The 16,984-nt window shown below is 49.9% G+C and overlaps 1 protein-coding gene across 1 annotated transcript in view; it reads left to right on the top strand.

Moving 5' to 3' along the window:
- Positions 1–1,877: 1,877 nt before the first annotated feature.
- The window catches only part of STK32B (serine/threonine kinase 32B), a 375,736-nt gene continuing 360,629 nt past the window's right edge, over positions 1,878–16,984 (top strand). Inside the window, exon 1 of the mRNA XM_057309658.1 lies at positions 1,878–2,075. Coding sequence (XP_057165641.1) covers positions 2,024–2,075 — 52 coding nt within the window. The 5' untranslated portion in view covers positions 1,878–2,023. The remainder of the gene's footprint in view (positions 2,076–16,984) is intronic.

Here is a 16,984-nt window from a genome sequence, read left to right as displayed (position 1 = left end):
AGTGGTTAGTACAATGTACACAATTGCTCCTTATCAGAGATAACTAACACCTCTGTTTTGCTTATTATGTTTTAGGCACTAACAGCAATTCATTTATTCCCCATAATAACCCTAAGAAGGGGGAAGTACTATGCCTACCCCCATTTTACAGATGAACAAACTGAAGCCAGAAGGGGTTAAGTAATTTACCCAAGTTAACCTGCTAGAGAGTAGCAAAAGTGGGATAAACCTTGAGCAGAACAGGGCCCAGAACCCTGGCCTGTGACCATTTCCTCCCCCTGCCTCTTGAGGGACACAGAGGCTGTGTCTCTTTCTTCTGCGTTCAGTGTGTTGCCTAGTGTAGACTGGGCACTGAATCAGTGCTTGTTGGCAGAACGAAAGGCAAGAAATATTTATTGACCATTTACTACACGCCAGTACTGCTACCTGCCTCTGTAAATAGTTTCTGACATAATCTCCAAGCAGTCCTGGGGAGTAACTATCGATCTCCCCATTTCACAGATAAGGACTCCAAGGTGAAAATGAAACTTGTCCCACCCCAAGGCCTGGCAGCTTTGGCCAATCTTAAATCTAGCTGGATCGTGCTGGATGGGGCTGGCTCCATCTTTTCAGCTTTTTCCCCTTGCCTCTGGGAGTTTTTTTGCTGTCCTAGACAGAGAGACATCCCCCGACCCCCAGCATGCCTGAGAGAGAGAGAGGGAGAGAAAAGGAAGGATGAGGGGAGGGGGAAAGAAGATGGGGACACTCAAAAAGAACCCATGTTTTCTATCAAAGCACAGACAGTGGCTTAAGGCGCCCAGCAGATGGCAGGAGGTGGCCAAAGATCCCCCGAAGCCAGTCGGGCTGTTCGTGCGGGACCACACCTCTCGGGTAACCTGCACCTCCCCCAGGGAGAGTCTCCCAGGGTCTGTGCTCGACCCACGAGCCTCGAGGCGCACCCATCGTACCCAGCACTTAGCACCCTGGTCCCGGGCTCGTCTCCTCCCCGGATCTGGGCTCCCCAGCTCCCGCTGCAGGGGACCCGCGCACCCAAATTCGAACCGACCCATCCATCAGACACAGTTCTGGGGAATCCCGAGGTACTTGTCCAGGCACTCCTCTTCTAGGGACAATGGTTTGGGGCAAACTACACCCCTTTGGGGCCTCAGTTTCCCCATGTAGAATGAAGGGGGCTCTAAAAGGTCTACACTTTACTTTCATTCATTAAATATTTAGAAAAACATAAAGAGGAAAGGCGTCTTTTGGAGAATGGGTAGACACACCACCGCCAGTGTACCAGCCCGAATGCCAAATAAAGCCCAGTGGGGCTTCCTGGGGGCTCCCTTCGCAGCCGGGGCGGACTGAGAGCTCCTTTCCCTCCAAAGCTCAGGCTACCTGACTCTAAAACGGGGAACAATGATTTTTCTAACGGTTGGGTTGTTAAGAGGTGACGGAGCACGGTGTTTATAAGGCGCTTAGCCTGGGCCTGGCACATAGTAGGCCCACACAAATCGCTTACTGCGCGTAGGAAGAGCCCCTACTCCGGGATCGCCATTCCTCCGGGCCCACCCTGCGCTCAGTTCGGCATTCCCCACCGGCCGGCTGCGCTCACCAGCCGGGGCCCGCCGCGCCCCTCTTCTGGGCGTCCCCTGGGCTGCGCTCGCCCCCCGCCCGTTCCCTCCTTCCCCTCCTCCTCCTCCGCCGCCGCGCAGCCTCCCGTCCCCCGCCCGCTGCAGCCGGCGAGGAGCGCGGCTCGGTGGCCGGCGGCGCCGGGAGCTCGGGGCTTCGGGGCGGGGCGGCGGGGGCGCGGCAGGCGTGCGAGCGCAGCTGGGGGCGCCGGGACGAGGGGGCGCGGCGGGCGCGGTCCCGCCCCTGCGCGGCGCTCGGCCCCCTCCGGCTGGCTCGCGGCTGCAGCTTGGGCTGGACGCTCGCCACGCGTCCCGCGTCCTGCTCCCGCGTCCGGCTCCGCGCTCCCCTCTCCCTGCTCCCCGCTGCCCGCTCCCCGCGGTCGGGCATGTAGCAGCGGCAGGCGCCACAGCGGAATATGGGCGGGAACCACTCCCACAAGCCCCCCGTGTTTGACGAGAATGAGGAAGGTAAGAGCGAGGGGTGCACCCCTCCTTCCCCCTGCGCGGCGCGGGGCTTCCGCCTTGGTTCCGCCTGTGCGCCGCTGCCCCTCCGGGCCGGCGCGCTAATCGGACAGGGGGTGCAGCCCAGCCTTCACTTGGGGAGCGGAAGGAGGAGGTGCCTTGGACGCAAGTCCGGGTGCTGCTCGGCTCCAGCTCCCCAAGCCCCGGTCTCCTTCAGAGCCGGAGGCTCAGGGAGGCGGCCTGTGCGTGTGTGTGTGTGTGTGTGTGTGTGTCCGTCCACGACGCGCTTGGTCTCGTGCACGGGCAGGTTCCACGCTGCTCCTTGCGCCCAGGACAGCCTAGGGAAACTTTTCTTGGTCAAACTCCGTGACTCCAAGGGAGGCGTCCCGCTTGTGGCAGCCTCCCTGGCGGAGGGGCTTCGGGGCTGGGCTTCCTTGTGGCTCAAGTCCGTAGAGCTCCGTGTCTGAACTGGCAAAACGCCATTTGCAGCGCTGTGTGCCCTGGGCAACTTGCTTAACCTCTCTGAAACCTTTGCTTCTTCACTTATGAGATGAGAATTATGATACCACGTGCTACCGTAGGATGCGGGATTGTTTGAGGCTTAACCACACTGGTAATCCATGTGAAAAGTGCCTTAGAAAGATACTCAGTACAGTATTGTTGGTTATCTATTACCTCTGCCTTTAAAAGCTTGGTTTCCTAATGCTTTGGTGTCTCGTCTCCACCATGCCCAACACAAGAGCTAGGATGTACTGAGCACATACTGTTCCAGGCACTGTTCTAAGGCGCTTAGCCTGGGCCTGGCACATAGTAGGGGGCTTTACAGGTTGGGGGCTTTACATGTGTTCTGTCAGTCCTCACAGCAACCGTATGAGGTAGGTGCTTCTGTTGTTCCATTCTGCAGTTGAAGAAAGGGATGTGGCCTGGTCACAGCTTCTAAGGAGCAGAGCTGGCTTGGGGGTTGGTCAGTCTTCCCTGGAGCACCTGGAGGGGGTGCTTCTCCTCACCGCCCAGGCCTAGGCTTGTGGGTACGGATCATGGTTTCTAGAATGGCCAGGGCTGCGGGTGGTAGTCACATGCTGGCCCAGACAGCCCCTTTCAAAAGGCTACGTGAAGACAGTTAATGTAAATTAAGTGGGTCAGCCCTATTTGGTGCTTTCCTAAAGGAGTTCCTTGTCTAGTGGCACCGAATAACCCATGACCATCCATGGTGATAAGGGTGGTGCGTGGGGCCAGTGCAGGCACCTGGGCACCCACGGAGACAGGAGGCCTTCCTCATTCTTTAGTCTGGAGCACAGGCAGGTGGGGAGCCAGGCATGGACAGAGGAGAGGTAGGCAGGGAGGTGAAGGAGGCCCTTGGGTGTCCCAGGAAGAGTCTGGACACATGAAGCTGAACTTGTCCCTGGCCAAGTTCACACTAACACTGAACTTGTCCACGGAAGTCAAAGTGATCTTGAAATCAGTGTTTGTAGGTGTGCTCTGCTATTTGACAGCCTGCTTGGGGTGGCTCTGGGACAGGCTGGTCCCCTTTGGAGCACTTTTGTCCTTCGAGATGACATTCAAGGCTGCTCAGGTCCTATGAGAAGATATATACTCATTGACAGGCAGAGAGCATGACTTGGTGTCAAAAACCTTCTATTTGCAGCAAGTCAAAACTCTGCTCTCTGTCTTGGTGATGGGATCTGTATTAGTCTGCACAGGCTGTCATGACAGAATGCCACTGATGCTTAAACAACAAATTTGTTGGTGCTGGTGGCCTCCACAACAGAGATTTGTTTTCTCACCGTTCTAGGGGCCAGAAGTCCAAGATCACGGTGCTGTCAGGGCTGGTTTCTGGTGAGAGCTCTCTTCCTGGTTTCCTCTGTGTGCTTGGGGAGCTGGAGAGAACTGTCTGGAGTTCTTCCTCTCCTACATGAACACCAGTCCTATCAGATCAAGGCCGCACCGTTGCGACCTCACTTAACATCTATCTCCATAAAGGCCCTATCTCCAAATGTAGACACGCTGGAGGTTAGAACTTCCGCATGAAGTTTGGAGGGGACAACCACTGAGCCCATCACGGGAGCCTTTCATGAAAACCATGGGCTCCCTTCATAGAAGAAAGTACATATGTGCATATCACCTCCAATAATTATAGGGGTTCATGGTTCTAAACTGGACCAAAGGTCGCACTTCAGGTAGTTTTCTTAGCATTTTTCTTTCTTGCATTTGCAGAGGAAAGTTGCCTCCTTTATGTTGACAACTGCCTCCATCCTTTAACCCAGAAAATATGCTTTAAAATATTGATTGGCAAAATAGTTATATTTGGTGGAACCAACATTTGATTTTCCTGCTGTTGTTCCTCATTCCAAAAGCAGATTGGACCCAAGGTTAACTGCCTGTTTCAGGGCTCTTGAAGTGCAAGGTTAGGACTCGCCTCATTTTGCCGGCTTCCAGCCTGGTGAAACATTAACCTGTTTGACTTGCCAGCCTAGCTCTCCTATGTTTTCCTGTGCAAGTAAAGCACTCTTATTGGCCACCAGTTGATTCATTTAGTCTGCAGGCATTGACTGATGATCTTTTTTTGCACCCACCCCTGTGCTGGGCACTAGGAATATGGAGAAGATGAAGGCAAACATCCTAACCCTCAGGGAACTCCCAGAGCAAATAAATACTGAGGACAATGCAGGGAGCTCAGAGAACTCTGGTAATGTAGAGGAGGGTCGCTAACCCTGGGGCAGAGAAGACTTCCTCTTAGTGTTGAGTCTTGTGCAAATGGCAAGCGTTACCAGTAAGGAGGGGCTGGTAGAGAAGGGGAAGGGTGTGTTAGAAGGAGGGAACAGAATGTGCAAAGGCAGATGGTAAAGAGTAAGCAGGGCTCACTGGCGACGTTGTTGGGGGTGGTTAGTACTCCTGCGGTGTGGAGTGTGAGGCTAGAAGTCACAGAGATGAACCCCAAGTGCTGGACCAGCCTTAAAGCCCCAAGTGGCCATGTGTTTGGACTTGATCGTATAGGCATCTGGAGTCACTGAAGAATTTTAAGCAGGGGGGTGACATGGTCCAGTGAACGCACATGCTCTCCCAAACCAGAGTTGGTGGGTGTTGAAGATGCAAACACCTACCTGGGCGAAAACAAGTCTGGTTTGTAAGTGATTTAATACTAACCCCAGCGGAAAGTTTGCGTTGTATAACTGTATCGAGCCCATCTGCATTCGGATGGCAGAAGTTTAATTTGCATCCAGGTAATATTAACAACTAACTTCCTGACACAGTGCACGGGCTCCTTTTTATGCCTAATTGGGAATCATCACAACTCGGCCTGGGGAGGTCTCAGAATCTGCGTTGTACTGGAGAGGTAACTGAATCGGGGACGCCAGGAAGAGCCCGTAGCCTGTGTGTGGATGAGCTGGGACTCACACCCAGGTCTGTTGAACTCCGGAGGTGGGCACCTAACAGGGTTCCCCGTGCTGCCTCTGGAGGCCCAGGGGCAGTGTGAGTCTCACAGATGCATATGGCCATGCAGAGTGAGCCAGCACTCAGGTCAGGCTGAGCCACGCCACCCCACGGGGCTGTCTGCACAGACCTTGATAGGAAGATAGTATCTGACAGCATCTGGTTGTTCACTATAATCATCTCACATGCCATCTTCAAAAAGCATTTGTTGGGTAGTCACATCCCAATACAACCTCTGGGAATGAAAACAAAATCCTCTCCCATTCCAAATTCATGTCAAAATTACATTTACGTTTCTTGCTTTTCCCCCACACGGTCCTTATCCACGTCTAGACATTTTCGCAGGAGGATCCACCTCCTGTAGGTACACGCTTCCTGCTCTTTCTCGTAGCATTGTGTTTAAGGGGCTTAGGTTGCAACGGTGTCTTCAAATCGATAGTTTCATGGGCCGTAACAGTCCATCAAATGGGACTATTATCATTTACTTAAATATTTTCTTATGGTAGACATCGAGGCTACTTTCATTATTCCATCTTTATAAATAAGTTACTTGACAATTTCATACATTTTTTCCCTTCTTTTAAAGGAATTCTTGGGGCACCTGGTGGTGCTGTCATGTTAAGTGTCTGACTCGTCATTTCAGCTCAGGTCATGATCTCAGGGTTGTGAGATCAAGCAGGGCGTTGGGCTCCCTGCTGGGCATGGAGCCTGCTTGGGATTCTCTCTCTCTCTCTTTCTCTCTCTCTCTCTCTCGTGTGTGTGTGTGTTTGAGTCTGTGTGCCCTCTCTCTCTCAAATAAATAAATAAATAAGTAAATAAATACCTTAAAATAAAGTGCAAGGGGAGGGATTATTGGATCCAAGGGATTGAATATTTTTTAGAACTCCAGAAACATGTTGTAAATTATGTTTCCAAAGGGTTTTTAAAAAACTTTTTTTATCAATGTCCTATAAACTTACGGCACGGCTGCCTCCACACATTTGAGGGTATCGATTTAACAACCTGATAACCAGCTCTGGGTATTTTCATTTTAGAGCATCATACATTAAGGGTCATGAAAAATAAGTGTTATTTCTGTATTATTATTGGCCCAGGTAACTTGACATGCAGCTTAGAACATGCAAACATCTTGGTCTAACCAAATCTGCAACAAAAGTTGCTTTCCTCTGGAAATACTCAGACACCCACGGCAATTAAAGAATCACCCCTTAACGGTGCAGTCATGCTTCACCTGGAGACCGTCTTTTGTACCTGGGGTGTCTCTGTCATTTGTGATTCACACAGTGGCTGACATCGGTGCTGCAGGCTTCACTCCCAACTTTGCTTCAGCTTTTTTAGCACTTTAGGCAAACTCAGTCACGTTACGCCGGGGTTTCCATACTTGTTACAGTTGTGGCTTGGGCATAAGGTAGAAGCTAAAAATATTCCAAGAAAGCTCAGAATTGCCTGGAATAAACTTTTCTTTTACAATGCAAGTCTCTACAGAGGTAGAGGCTGGACAGGTGCCAAGTAAGGGATGTGGGTTTGGGGGCTCGGTGTTCATACCTGTATTGGGCATGCACATATTCCGTGCAGGAGTCTAGGATGTGAACCGTAGATTTTAAGATCTAGACCTCATTTGAAAATGTGTTTTGATTTGTCTTTCTCAGGGGTTGGGGGGGGTGAAGAAAATAGCCATAAATCAGTATGAGATGATTTAGTAGAAATGAATAGTAAGATCCATCTCTACCTTTCAACACTCATAGAAAACAGTATGAATTTTATAAGCTTAAAACATGTGTCAATCATCTCTATAAAGTCAGACACGTGTGTGGAAACGATTGTATGTCATTGATTCTAAGGCGCTCATTTTTCCATGTTGGAAATCTCTGAAGTGGGGATGCAGTTTGGCCAGTGTGGTATTTGTGATGTAGTTTTATGATTTGCATGTGGTCATCGCTGTTCACACGAGCATTATATAAAATAGGTCTAAAAGAGCTTTTCCAAGGGACTGGAAAGAACCACGTCGTCGGTTCATTGGCAGCCTTTCCCTCTCAGTGGTACGTAAAATGATGGTGCATTTCACGTGGACGGCATCTGAGAAGAGGGCAGCATGGCGTGGGAGATGAGCCCCCTTCAGTTAACCAACACGAGGTCTTTTGAAGGGAACTAATTGGCTCTAGTCACTTCTCACCACCTCCATCTCTACTACCTGGTCCAAGCCGTGGTCACATCTCCGGCTTAGATTATTATCATAGCCTCCCTAACTGGTCTCCTTGCTTTTGCTCTACTCCCCGCCCCCCTCCCCCGCCAGCATCACCTCAATGCAGCACCAGAATGAACCAGCAGAAGGGGGCGTGGGGCATGTCAGTCCCTGCTCAACCTCCTCTCCTTCTGCCCTTGCAACGAATAAAAGCAGAAGTCCTTTTAGATGCCCATCAGACCTGGCCTCTCTGACCCCATCTCCTTCCTTTCTCCAGCCCTCCTGCCTCCCTCAGACACACGGGCGCCCCATACTGTGGCCTAGCACCTGCTCCCTCCCGCAGGGCTTCTCCCCCAGGACCCACTCCCCCACCTCTGCTGTGTCTTCACGCAAATGCTACCTTCCTTGTGAGGCCTCCACGGACCCCCCTACTTACGATGGCACGCCCAGCCCACCTTCCTGGCCTTCCTTTCCTTCATAGCAATTCTCATCATCTCTCATACTATTTATTTTACTTATTTCCTTAGTGATGGTCTTTCTTCCCCCCTGTGTGGTCACAAGCTCCCTTAAGGTAGGGATGTGGTGGGATTTATTCACTGCTGTGTGCCCAAGGCCTAAAAGAATACTTGGGACACATCAGATGCCCAATAAGGTATCTTTTGAAGGACAGATGAATAAATGAATGACTGAAGATGTGCATCTCCTGGTTCAACCAGGTTCTCAGCAATGTCACCAGGAATCCGCCTCCTTGGATTCTCTGCTCTCCTCTGTGTGGCTCCAGGCTGCTCTGTCATCATGGGGTTCCTATGACCTCGCGGCTCGGAGCCTTACAGCTCTGAGTATGGAGCATTGTCGCTGCAGAAATAAAATCCCAGGGTTCATTCTGATCAGTCGTGGTTAAGTGTTCAGCATTCTTGGACTGATCACCGTGACTGTGGAGAAATGATGGTCCCCGTGGCCAGGCTGGGTGGCACGCCCACCCTCTGATCCTGGGGGTGCAGTTGGCACCACTGGAGGCCTGTGGACTCAGAAAGTCTGGGAAGGATTTTCCCGAGGAGTACTGGGGTATCAAGATAAGAAGGGTGAGTGAAATAAACAGAAAGTTCTACACCAGCCCCTGGTTTACCATGTTCTTGGAGACATGGTTTGGAACACTCTGGCTCATCTCAGTTGACTACATGTCCCTCTTCTGCACTAAACTGAGACCTTCAGAAGAGCAGGAAGCATTTCTTTCTCACCTTTGTCTCTGCAAGGTTTGGAACGGGGCCAGTGAAGGCACATAGCAGCTATTGGTTGAATGAAAGATGAGAGTAGTCTCTTAATGGGGTCGATTTCTTGCGTTCCTCCCGGTTCAGAGGTTATTGAGAAACAAATGCAGAGCGTTCACACTTATCATCCCTAAAGTGGGTTTGGAGAAGGTGCCTTGGATTTGAGTCCAGAATGACTTTTCAACTGTTGTCCCTCCGTTTCGCCCTGGGGACTTGCTTGGGCAGACTGGAGACTGCCAGCAGCTCGGTGGCTCCCAGTTAGTCGCACAGAGAACTCCTGAGAAATGGCCCCACATGTCAACCTGTAAAGATTAATGGATATCAGACTCCTGCCTATCACGATGCGGGATATCACTTCTCTTCCTACTGAGAGAGAAGGCGGTGATGGTTCCGTTACTTTCTGGGTAAGACAGAATCCCTGTTTTATGGGACAGCAGAAGGTAGAGAGAGGGGAGATGGGTTTCCCATGGTATGAGCTGGAGTGAAGAGGGTGTTAAGATGGAGACAGGATTTATGTTGAGTCTTGAGGGAAGGGTTTAAATGCCTTAAGAGAAAAAGGATTAGTATTTTAGGAGGATCAAACAGTAAGCTAGAACTGAACTCAGGCATTTTCCTGAGAGACTTGGAAGGAACAACATATTCTTAGCAGTACTCAGTTGTCTAAACTCTGCGCTGGGAGCAATTGCAGATGGAGTTGGAGAAACTGTTCTAGAAAGAGTGGCGGGGGTCCCGACACCCCAGAGGAATAATCCCAGGCAGAAAACAAAGGGGCTTCCTCTCCCTTGCGGTAAATCTTGGAGTGCCACAAAACTCAGCCCTTGGGCCTCTTGCTCAGCCCTCTGTCCTGTATCCCCGCTGATCTTGTCACCCCTGCATGCCCAGTCACCCCACATCTGTCCGGGTGCAGTCAGGAGACCGAAGCCACACCAGTGTTCAGAAAGGGAACATGTCATACAAAGAATTCGTCTCGTGAAAAGGCTAACTGTGAAAAGGAGTCTGAGAGGGCTCCAGGAGTACCGGAGTAGCAGCTTCAGCAGAAGGGCTGCTCCTGGCAGGGCTGAGGCTCAGGGAGCAAGGAAGGCACTCAAGAGCTGGAAGAGGTCCCCCCTGTCCTGCCAGGCTGCCTTTCAGATCTCTTTGGAGAGGGCGCGGGGGCTAGAGGAACAGGCAGCCTACTGGGGGCAGAGGAACTTTCCGGAGGGTGCAGCTCACCCATGAGGGCCACTGAGGGGAGGGTCTCCGGGCTCCCTGCACACCTGCCAGCTGACAGGTGGACAACCAGGTCTAAGAAGGGAAGTCCCTTCCCACGCTGGTCCGGCAGTGCTGCCTCTCTTGCGCCCTCTGTTGGCAGTGCCTAGCGTGAAGCCGGCTGGCAACGCAGAATTGTCTGTGAAGTCCTGCCCCAGCCTCAGGAAGCAGTGGATCGGGGCTGAGGGACAATACGTTAATAACTGGTGCCTGTTTCTTTCTTTTAACACTCAGTAATTTATTTCCTTCATTCCTACTTCTCTGGACTCCAAACCTGTGTTTCTATATGTAATTCCACTTGGATGTCTCAAAAGAATACCTCAAATTCAGAATAATTTCAGGGAACCTGGGTGCCTCAGTCGGTTAAGCGTTGGACTCTTGATTTCGGCTCAGGTCATGATCTCAGGGTCATGAGATCGAGCCCCACGTCGGGCTTTGTGCTCAGCTGGGAGTCTGCTTGTCTCTCGTCTTCTCCTCTACTCCTCCCCCAGTGCAATCTCTGTCTCTCTCTCAAATAAGTAAAATAATATGTATAAACAAACAGACAAATAAAAAAACCCCAAAGCCCAAAATAATGTCAATCAAACTCACGTGCTTCCAGAGTCTCCCAGCTTAGCATCTCTCCAGTTGCAGAGGCCAAAATATCTCAGGTTTTCCTCAACACTTCCATCTGCCTTCCCCCCACAAGTTCAGTTAGGCACCTGGCTGTGTTGATTTTACCTCCCAAATCTCTCCCAAAGCTGCCCCGTCTTTCCGGCCACACGGCTGCCTCCTCCACTCAAGCATTGCCCCTCAGGGGGCCTCCCAGGCAGCCTCCCACCCAGACTCATGACCAAAGTCACAGCAATGGTGGTAGTCCTGTGCTCAGCACTCGTGAGTGGCTCTCGGGCTAAAGATTCAGACTGTGATATGGTCCCCAAGGCCCTGCGGGGGCAGGAACCTGTCCACTTCTCCCATCCCATCCCATCCCACGTTCTCCCTCACTCGTGAGTTAAATCACTCTGCGCGCTTCAAGTTCATAGCTCAAACCCCGGCTCACTGTGACTGTGTGACGGTCCCATGCAGTCAGCAACCTTCCTTCTGCTTGTGCTCAGTGCTGCTGTTTATACTCTTGGACCACAGGACATCCTTTCAGTTTCTGGCAGGTTTCATGCCACCCTGCCCCAGGGCCCTACCACGTGTTGATGTCTCTGCCTGACATGCTCCCCCATTCCACCCCACTCAGCTTGGTCATCTCCTGCTCATCCTTCTCCAGAGTCCCTTGTCTGATTCCCAGGCTGGGTCAAGGCCACCCGCACATTACCACATACTCCTTCATTGCATTTATCACAGTGCTAATTCTACATTTATTCACGTGAATACTTCATTGGTGTCTGTCTCCCCCGTGAGACTGGAGTTTGCATGAGCACGGGGCCCCTGGCTCTTGTACTGTCTAGTATGGGTACCTCTGCTTTACAAAATGTCTGTCCTCATAGCTGCTTGTCCTTGAGCAGTTTTCAGAAAACACAGAGAAAAATCACTGTGCAACTTACGAAAGGTAACAGGTTCCCTCCCAGTGTCTGAAGAACAGTGCTGTGTGAGGAAGGTATGGTTAGCGGGCGATATTGTGGCTCGGAAAGGGTCACTCAGTGTCAGGTGGTAACCTTGCGGCACTGGTCCCACTTCTTTCTGGGTAACTGGAAAGCTCTTTCCCTCCTACCCGTCTTTCCCCAGCTCCATCACTGGCATCCCCTCTGGGGAAATATTTCCTACCACAGCCCTATATACCCCTGTTGTTATTTATTTAATACTGTTTTTTATCCTGCCTGGTTTTACTTTAACAGAACCTTCTACCGAGGAACTTCATGATTCTTGCTTCAATTGGAAATGGATTAAGACTTCTATAAATAGGAACGAGATGAAGTTAGGGAAGGTGGATGCAGAACAGGGATGCTCAGAGTGGCTGTGTGTGTCTTTTGTAGACCCTTCGCTTTGACTTGCTCCGTGGCTGTTTATGAATGGATTTGTAGTGATGAACAGCAGGGCCTGCCCGGCTCAGGTGCTGGGAAGGTAACAGCAGGCCCCCGAGGACGTACGTGCACCACGCTCCGGCTCCCACGCTGGAGTGCAGTCTGATGCTCTTGCAGTCAGCTCCCCTTAAAGATGGGGTGTGGGCCTCTGGGCCTGTGTGTCTCTGGGATCCCCCAGGTCCCCTGCCCGGCTTCCTCATGGAGTCTTCCAGCAGGGAGGCCCCTTACCTAGCAGAATGGTTAAGAGCACAGACCCGGGGTCAGACTCCCTGGAGCCCCATGCTGGCTCTGCCACCTACTCGCAGAGTGGCCTCCAGTAAGTTTCTTTTCCTCCCTGACTCCTGGTTTCCTCTTCTGTAAAACGAGAGGAAATGGGCGTTACTTCGTAAATCGTTTGGCGGAGTAAGTGAGTTACTCTATGTGATGTGCTTACTGCACAGCCTGGCACGTAATAAAGTAAGTGCTATATAAAGTTCATTAAGTAAGGTTACATTTTGTGACTCAAGGAGGTCACTGCATGGCGGTTAAGAGCAGAGATTTGGGGGTTCCACAAGGTGAGATCCTGATTTTTCTGTGTATTGTCTGTGTAACTGTGGGCCAGCGACTTCACCTCCCTAAGCCTTAGTTTCTTCCTCTCAAGAATGGGGATAGGACTACACGGTTGCCATGGGAACGGAGTGAAGTGATGTCAGCACCCAGCAGCGTAAGGTCTGTCATGTGAGCATAGGGACGTCAGGTGAGAGCCACTGTTTCTTGAGCCCAAAAAAGGAGGCGTTCTGACTTTGTCCCTGCTGACTGCCTGGCACTGCTGTCAAGAGGGTCCTTCCCATTTCCATTCTCCTAGGAAACAGCCAGTCCTGACAGACTCTGCCCTCAAAACTTCCTTGCCCGAGTCCTTATTACATCTGTCAGGAAGGGCAAGGCCTGTGTTCAGCAGCCCGACTCTGGCCAAATCGTGTGGAACAGTGACCAGGGAGCAGGTGTCCTTTTGCTGGTGGTCAGTGTCATTGATGTGGATGAAGCCACCTTTCAAATCTTGTGTTTGCTAAATCCCTACAGAGGGCTGGGGCCTGGAGTGGGGTTTTAGGGAGCATTAGATATTGGGCCCCTGTCTTTTAGAAAATGTCTGTCCTCTTAGGTGTTTGAGGGGAAAGAAGAAGAAGATTTCTGGATGCCTTGTGGTGTGGATGGAATCGAGTCCCCCAGAATAAGTAAGGAAGCCTAACCCCCAGTACCTCAGAATGTGAGCTTATTTGGAGACAGAGATGCAATGAAGTAAGGATGAGGCCACTAGTGCGGAATCAGACTACTGATTTCATGCAGTAGAACTGTGTTCTTATAAAAAGGGGAAATGGGGGCACAAAGGCAGACACGCACACGAGGAGAATGCCATGTGAACATGAAGACAGAGATTGGGACATTCAGTCATGCACCTGCGAGCCAAGGAGGACCAAAAATTGCAGGCAGTCCCCTCGAAACTAGGAGAGAGCCATGGAAGAGATGTCCCCTCACCACTGCTGAAGAAACCAACCCTGCGGGCACCTCGCTCTTAGACTTGCAGCCTCCAGAACTGTGAGGGGATACATTTCTGTTGTTTTGAGCTCCCCCTCCCCCCATCTGGGGTGCTTGTCATGACGGCCCCGGGAAACAAATACACCTAATTTTACCATTATACGGTAACTTCAATGCCCCAAACCAGGTCTGGGAAGTGTTTCCAGAAACCCATCTTGAACAAAGGACAGGTAACAGCCAAGGGGATGTAATGTGGGGAGGAAGGAAACTAGGAAGATGGTGTGGGAATGGGCCCTTCCGGGCAGAAGGGGCTACATGTACAGAGGCAAGGTGGGCAGAGGGAACTGGAAGGTGTTCAGTACCCCAGAGTTAATAGGGAGCAGGTATGATGGGGGAGCGAGGAGGCAGCCTTAGAAATGGGACTGGAGTCTAAGGCCAGCTCCACTAAGGCTAGCACCAGGCGTTCAAGAGCCTAGAATGTCGCACTATGTATCTCATCTCAGGCTGTTGCAACAAATACCCCACACCGGGGGCTTAAACAACAGACGTTTATTTCTCACGCTTCTGGAGGCGGGAAGTCCCGGATCAAGGTGTTGATGAGAGTTCACTTTGGGTTTGCAGACAGCTATTTTCTTGGTATATCTTCATGTGGTGGAGACCAGGGGGACCTCTTTTCTCTTCCTCTTCTAAGGACACTGATCCCATCCCAGGGGTCCCATGTTCATGACCTCATTTCCCCCTGATTACCTCCTAAAGGCTCCACCTCCAAATACTACCCCATTGAGGGTCAGGGTTCCAGTATATGAATTTTGGGGGTATACAATATGCACAGGTCGGTAACACTGAGGAATTTGACTTCTATTCTTAGCAGGGCTGTCTACCTAATTTGTGGGACTCAGCATGGAAGAAAAATGGGGGTTCCCTTGTGCAAGAACCATAAAACTGCCATTAAAGGTACAAAAATATAAAGCTTTTTCCTTTCTTCCATGGTCGTCTCTCTCTCTTGGTTTGTCGTGTTTTTTTTTTTTTTTAATTTGCTATTTAATAGCATTCTAGGCAAACAGTATTTAGAATTTTAAATTATCACAGAAAGAATACTGTGCAATGCTGGTTTTAAATGCAAATACAAGAGCACTTAACTCATGCGCGGAATTGCCAGAACTACACAATTCATAGTTCAAAGCACATACATGCATACGTATGTTGTTCTTACCAGAACAGAGGAAACGCTGTGCAAAATGAACTCAACTGTTTTAATTTCTCTCCTTGATATGTGCACGATGTGCCAGTGCTCTCTACCTTCAGCTTACTAATGAGGAGGGAGACAGAGAGAGGAAAAGGAGCTTTGGTTGGTTGTCCCATCTTTTCCTTCCTTTCTGTGTCTTCAATTCAGCATCTGTGATTAGCTCACATGTGACTCAGGGAAGAGGGTATCTTAGGGTTCCTTGGTCCCTCGTGCTCCCTAGAATGTCACTGCTCTTCATTACTGAGGTGTAGACAAAGCTCGTCTGCCTGGGTCTTGCTGAACGTGCACACATTGTGGTTCTACCAGAATTCTGTGCTTGTGGAACATTACAGATGAGTGGGGGCTGCACACGTTGGGCGCATAGCCTCTGCACATGCACATGTGTCAGTATAATCTCTTAGGGAGCAACATTTCAGGGATAAAAGCAACTGGGTGTTGAACCAAGTGCAAGGCCCTTCTGAGCACAGAGCTCTGTATGACAGCTCAGGTTGCACTTCCATGAAGCTGGCCTTGTTAGTAGAAGATGAAGAGACACTAAAGCTTAATCTGGGGGGTGATGTGACCGGTTTTCATTTTAGAATGATCACGATACCTGCAGAACACAGAATGGGTTGGCAGGGGGAGAAACTGTTGACTACGAAGGCGTAAAAATCTACAAGAAAGGGAGGAGGATCATAAATGTCCACAGTGGAATATATTTGCACAAATATAGATAGTTACTTTAATCACTATATATTGATGTACACGTAAACAAAACTACAACTAAAGATGCTTTACAGATCTTCCAGTCCCATCACCCTGTGGAAAATGCCAGTGAGTTCCTACTTAGAGGTGATACAGCTTATCAAATTCAACAAAATCATGGTGCGGCAGGGTTTTCTGCAGTTCACTTAAGTGATATAAGAAATTTATGAATTCCATTTAAAATGTAATTATTTTTAAGCATACTTTTTAAACAAAATCGAAAAGTCGCTGCATGTCGTATTTAATAAGTTCCAACACAGCTTCTTAACCCTCCTCTCCAGAGTATAATTACTCCATCAATCTTCCTGGAGAATCAAAGGGAGTTTAGTGGAACACACCTTTCATGCGTTAAACCAGAATTATGCTTGCTTTGGATTTACATTTGAAAGTAATTTGCATTGGCATTTTATTTCTTCCAGAAAATAACAAATGTTTCTGTTCTTTCCTAGGTATCATGGTCTTAAACTGAGGTTATAAATCTTTCAGAGCTATTATTTGCCAATCCCTTTAATTTCTGGGGCATGGTGGGTGGGAAGAGAAAGAAAACTATGATTTAGGATTATTTTTCTTTGTTTCTTTGTTTTTTTAAGATTTATTTATTTATTTGAGAGAGAGAGAAAGAGCATGAGCAGGGGAAGGGGCAGAGAGAGAGAAACTCAAGCAAACTGTCTACTGAGCACACAGACTGACATGGGGCTCAATCCCATGACCCTGGGATCATGACCCTGACCCGAGCCAAAATCAAGAGTCGATTGCTCAACTGACTGAGCCACCCAGGCACCCTTGGATTATTTTTCTTTCTTAGCCAGCAGGTAAGACACAAGATCAGGCCCTGGTATGCAGGTTGGCAATTTGGTTTGTTTTTTGGCTTACCCTGAGTTGCCTCCGTGGGAGATGCACCCACTCCTCATCTTGCTAGATGCATTTATGTGTTTGTAAGTAATGGGAACATTGTGTTAGATTTTGTTTTTTTAAAGATTTTATTTTTTTGACAGAGACACAGCAAGAGAGGGAACACAAGCAGGGGAAATGGGAGAGGGAGAAGCAGGCTTCCCATCCGTCGAAGGGGTGTCCTGATGGAGGGCTCGATCCCAGGACCCTGGGATCATGACCTGAGCTGAAGGCAGACGCTCAACGACTGAGCCACCCAGGTGCCCCCACATTGTGTTAGATTTTGATACAGATTTCTGGTTGAGGCCAATAGGGCAGAGGGTCTCAAATATGAGGTTGTTTGAGATGGGGTGGAAGAAATACTATTTAAAATACCACCAGTA

This window comes from Ursus arctos, unplaced genomic scaffold (assembly GCF_023065955.2).
Source record: "Ursus arctos isolate Adak ecotype North America unplaced genomic scaffold, UrsArc2.0 scaffold_9, whole genome shotgun sequence".
Lineage (NCBI taxonomy): Eukaryota > Metazoa > Chordata > Mammalia > Carnivora > Ursidae > Ursus > Ursus arctos.
This window is presented reverse-complemented; position numbering and strand designations above follow the sequence as displayed.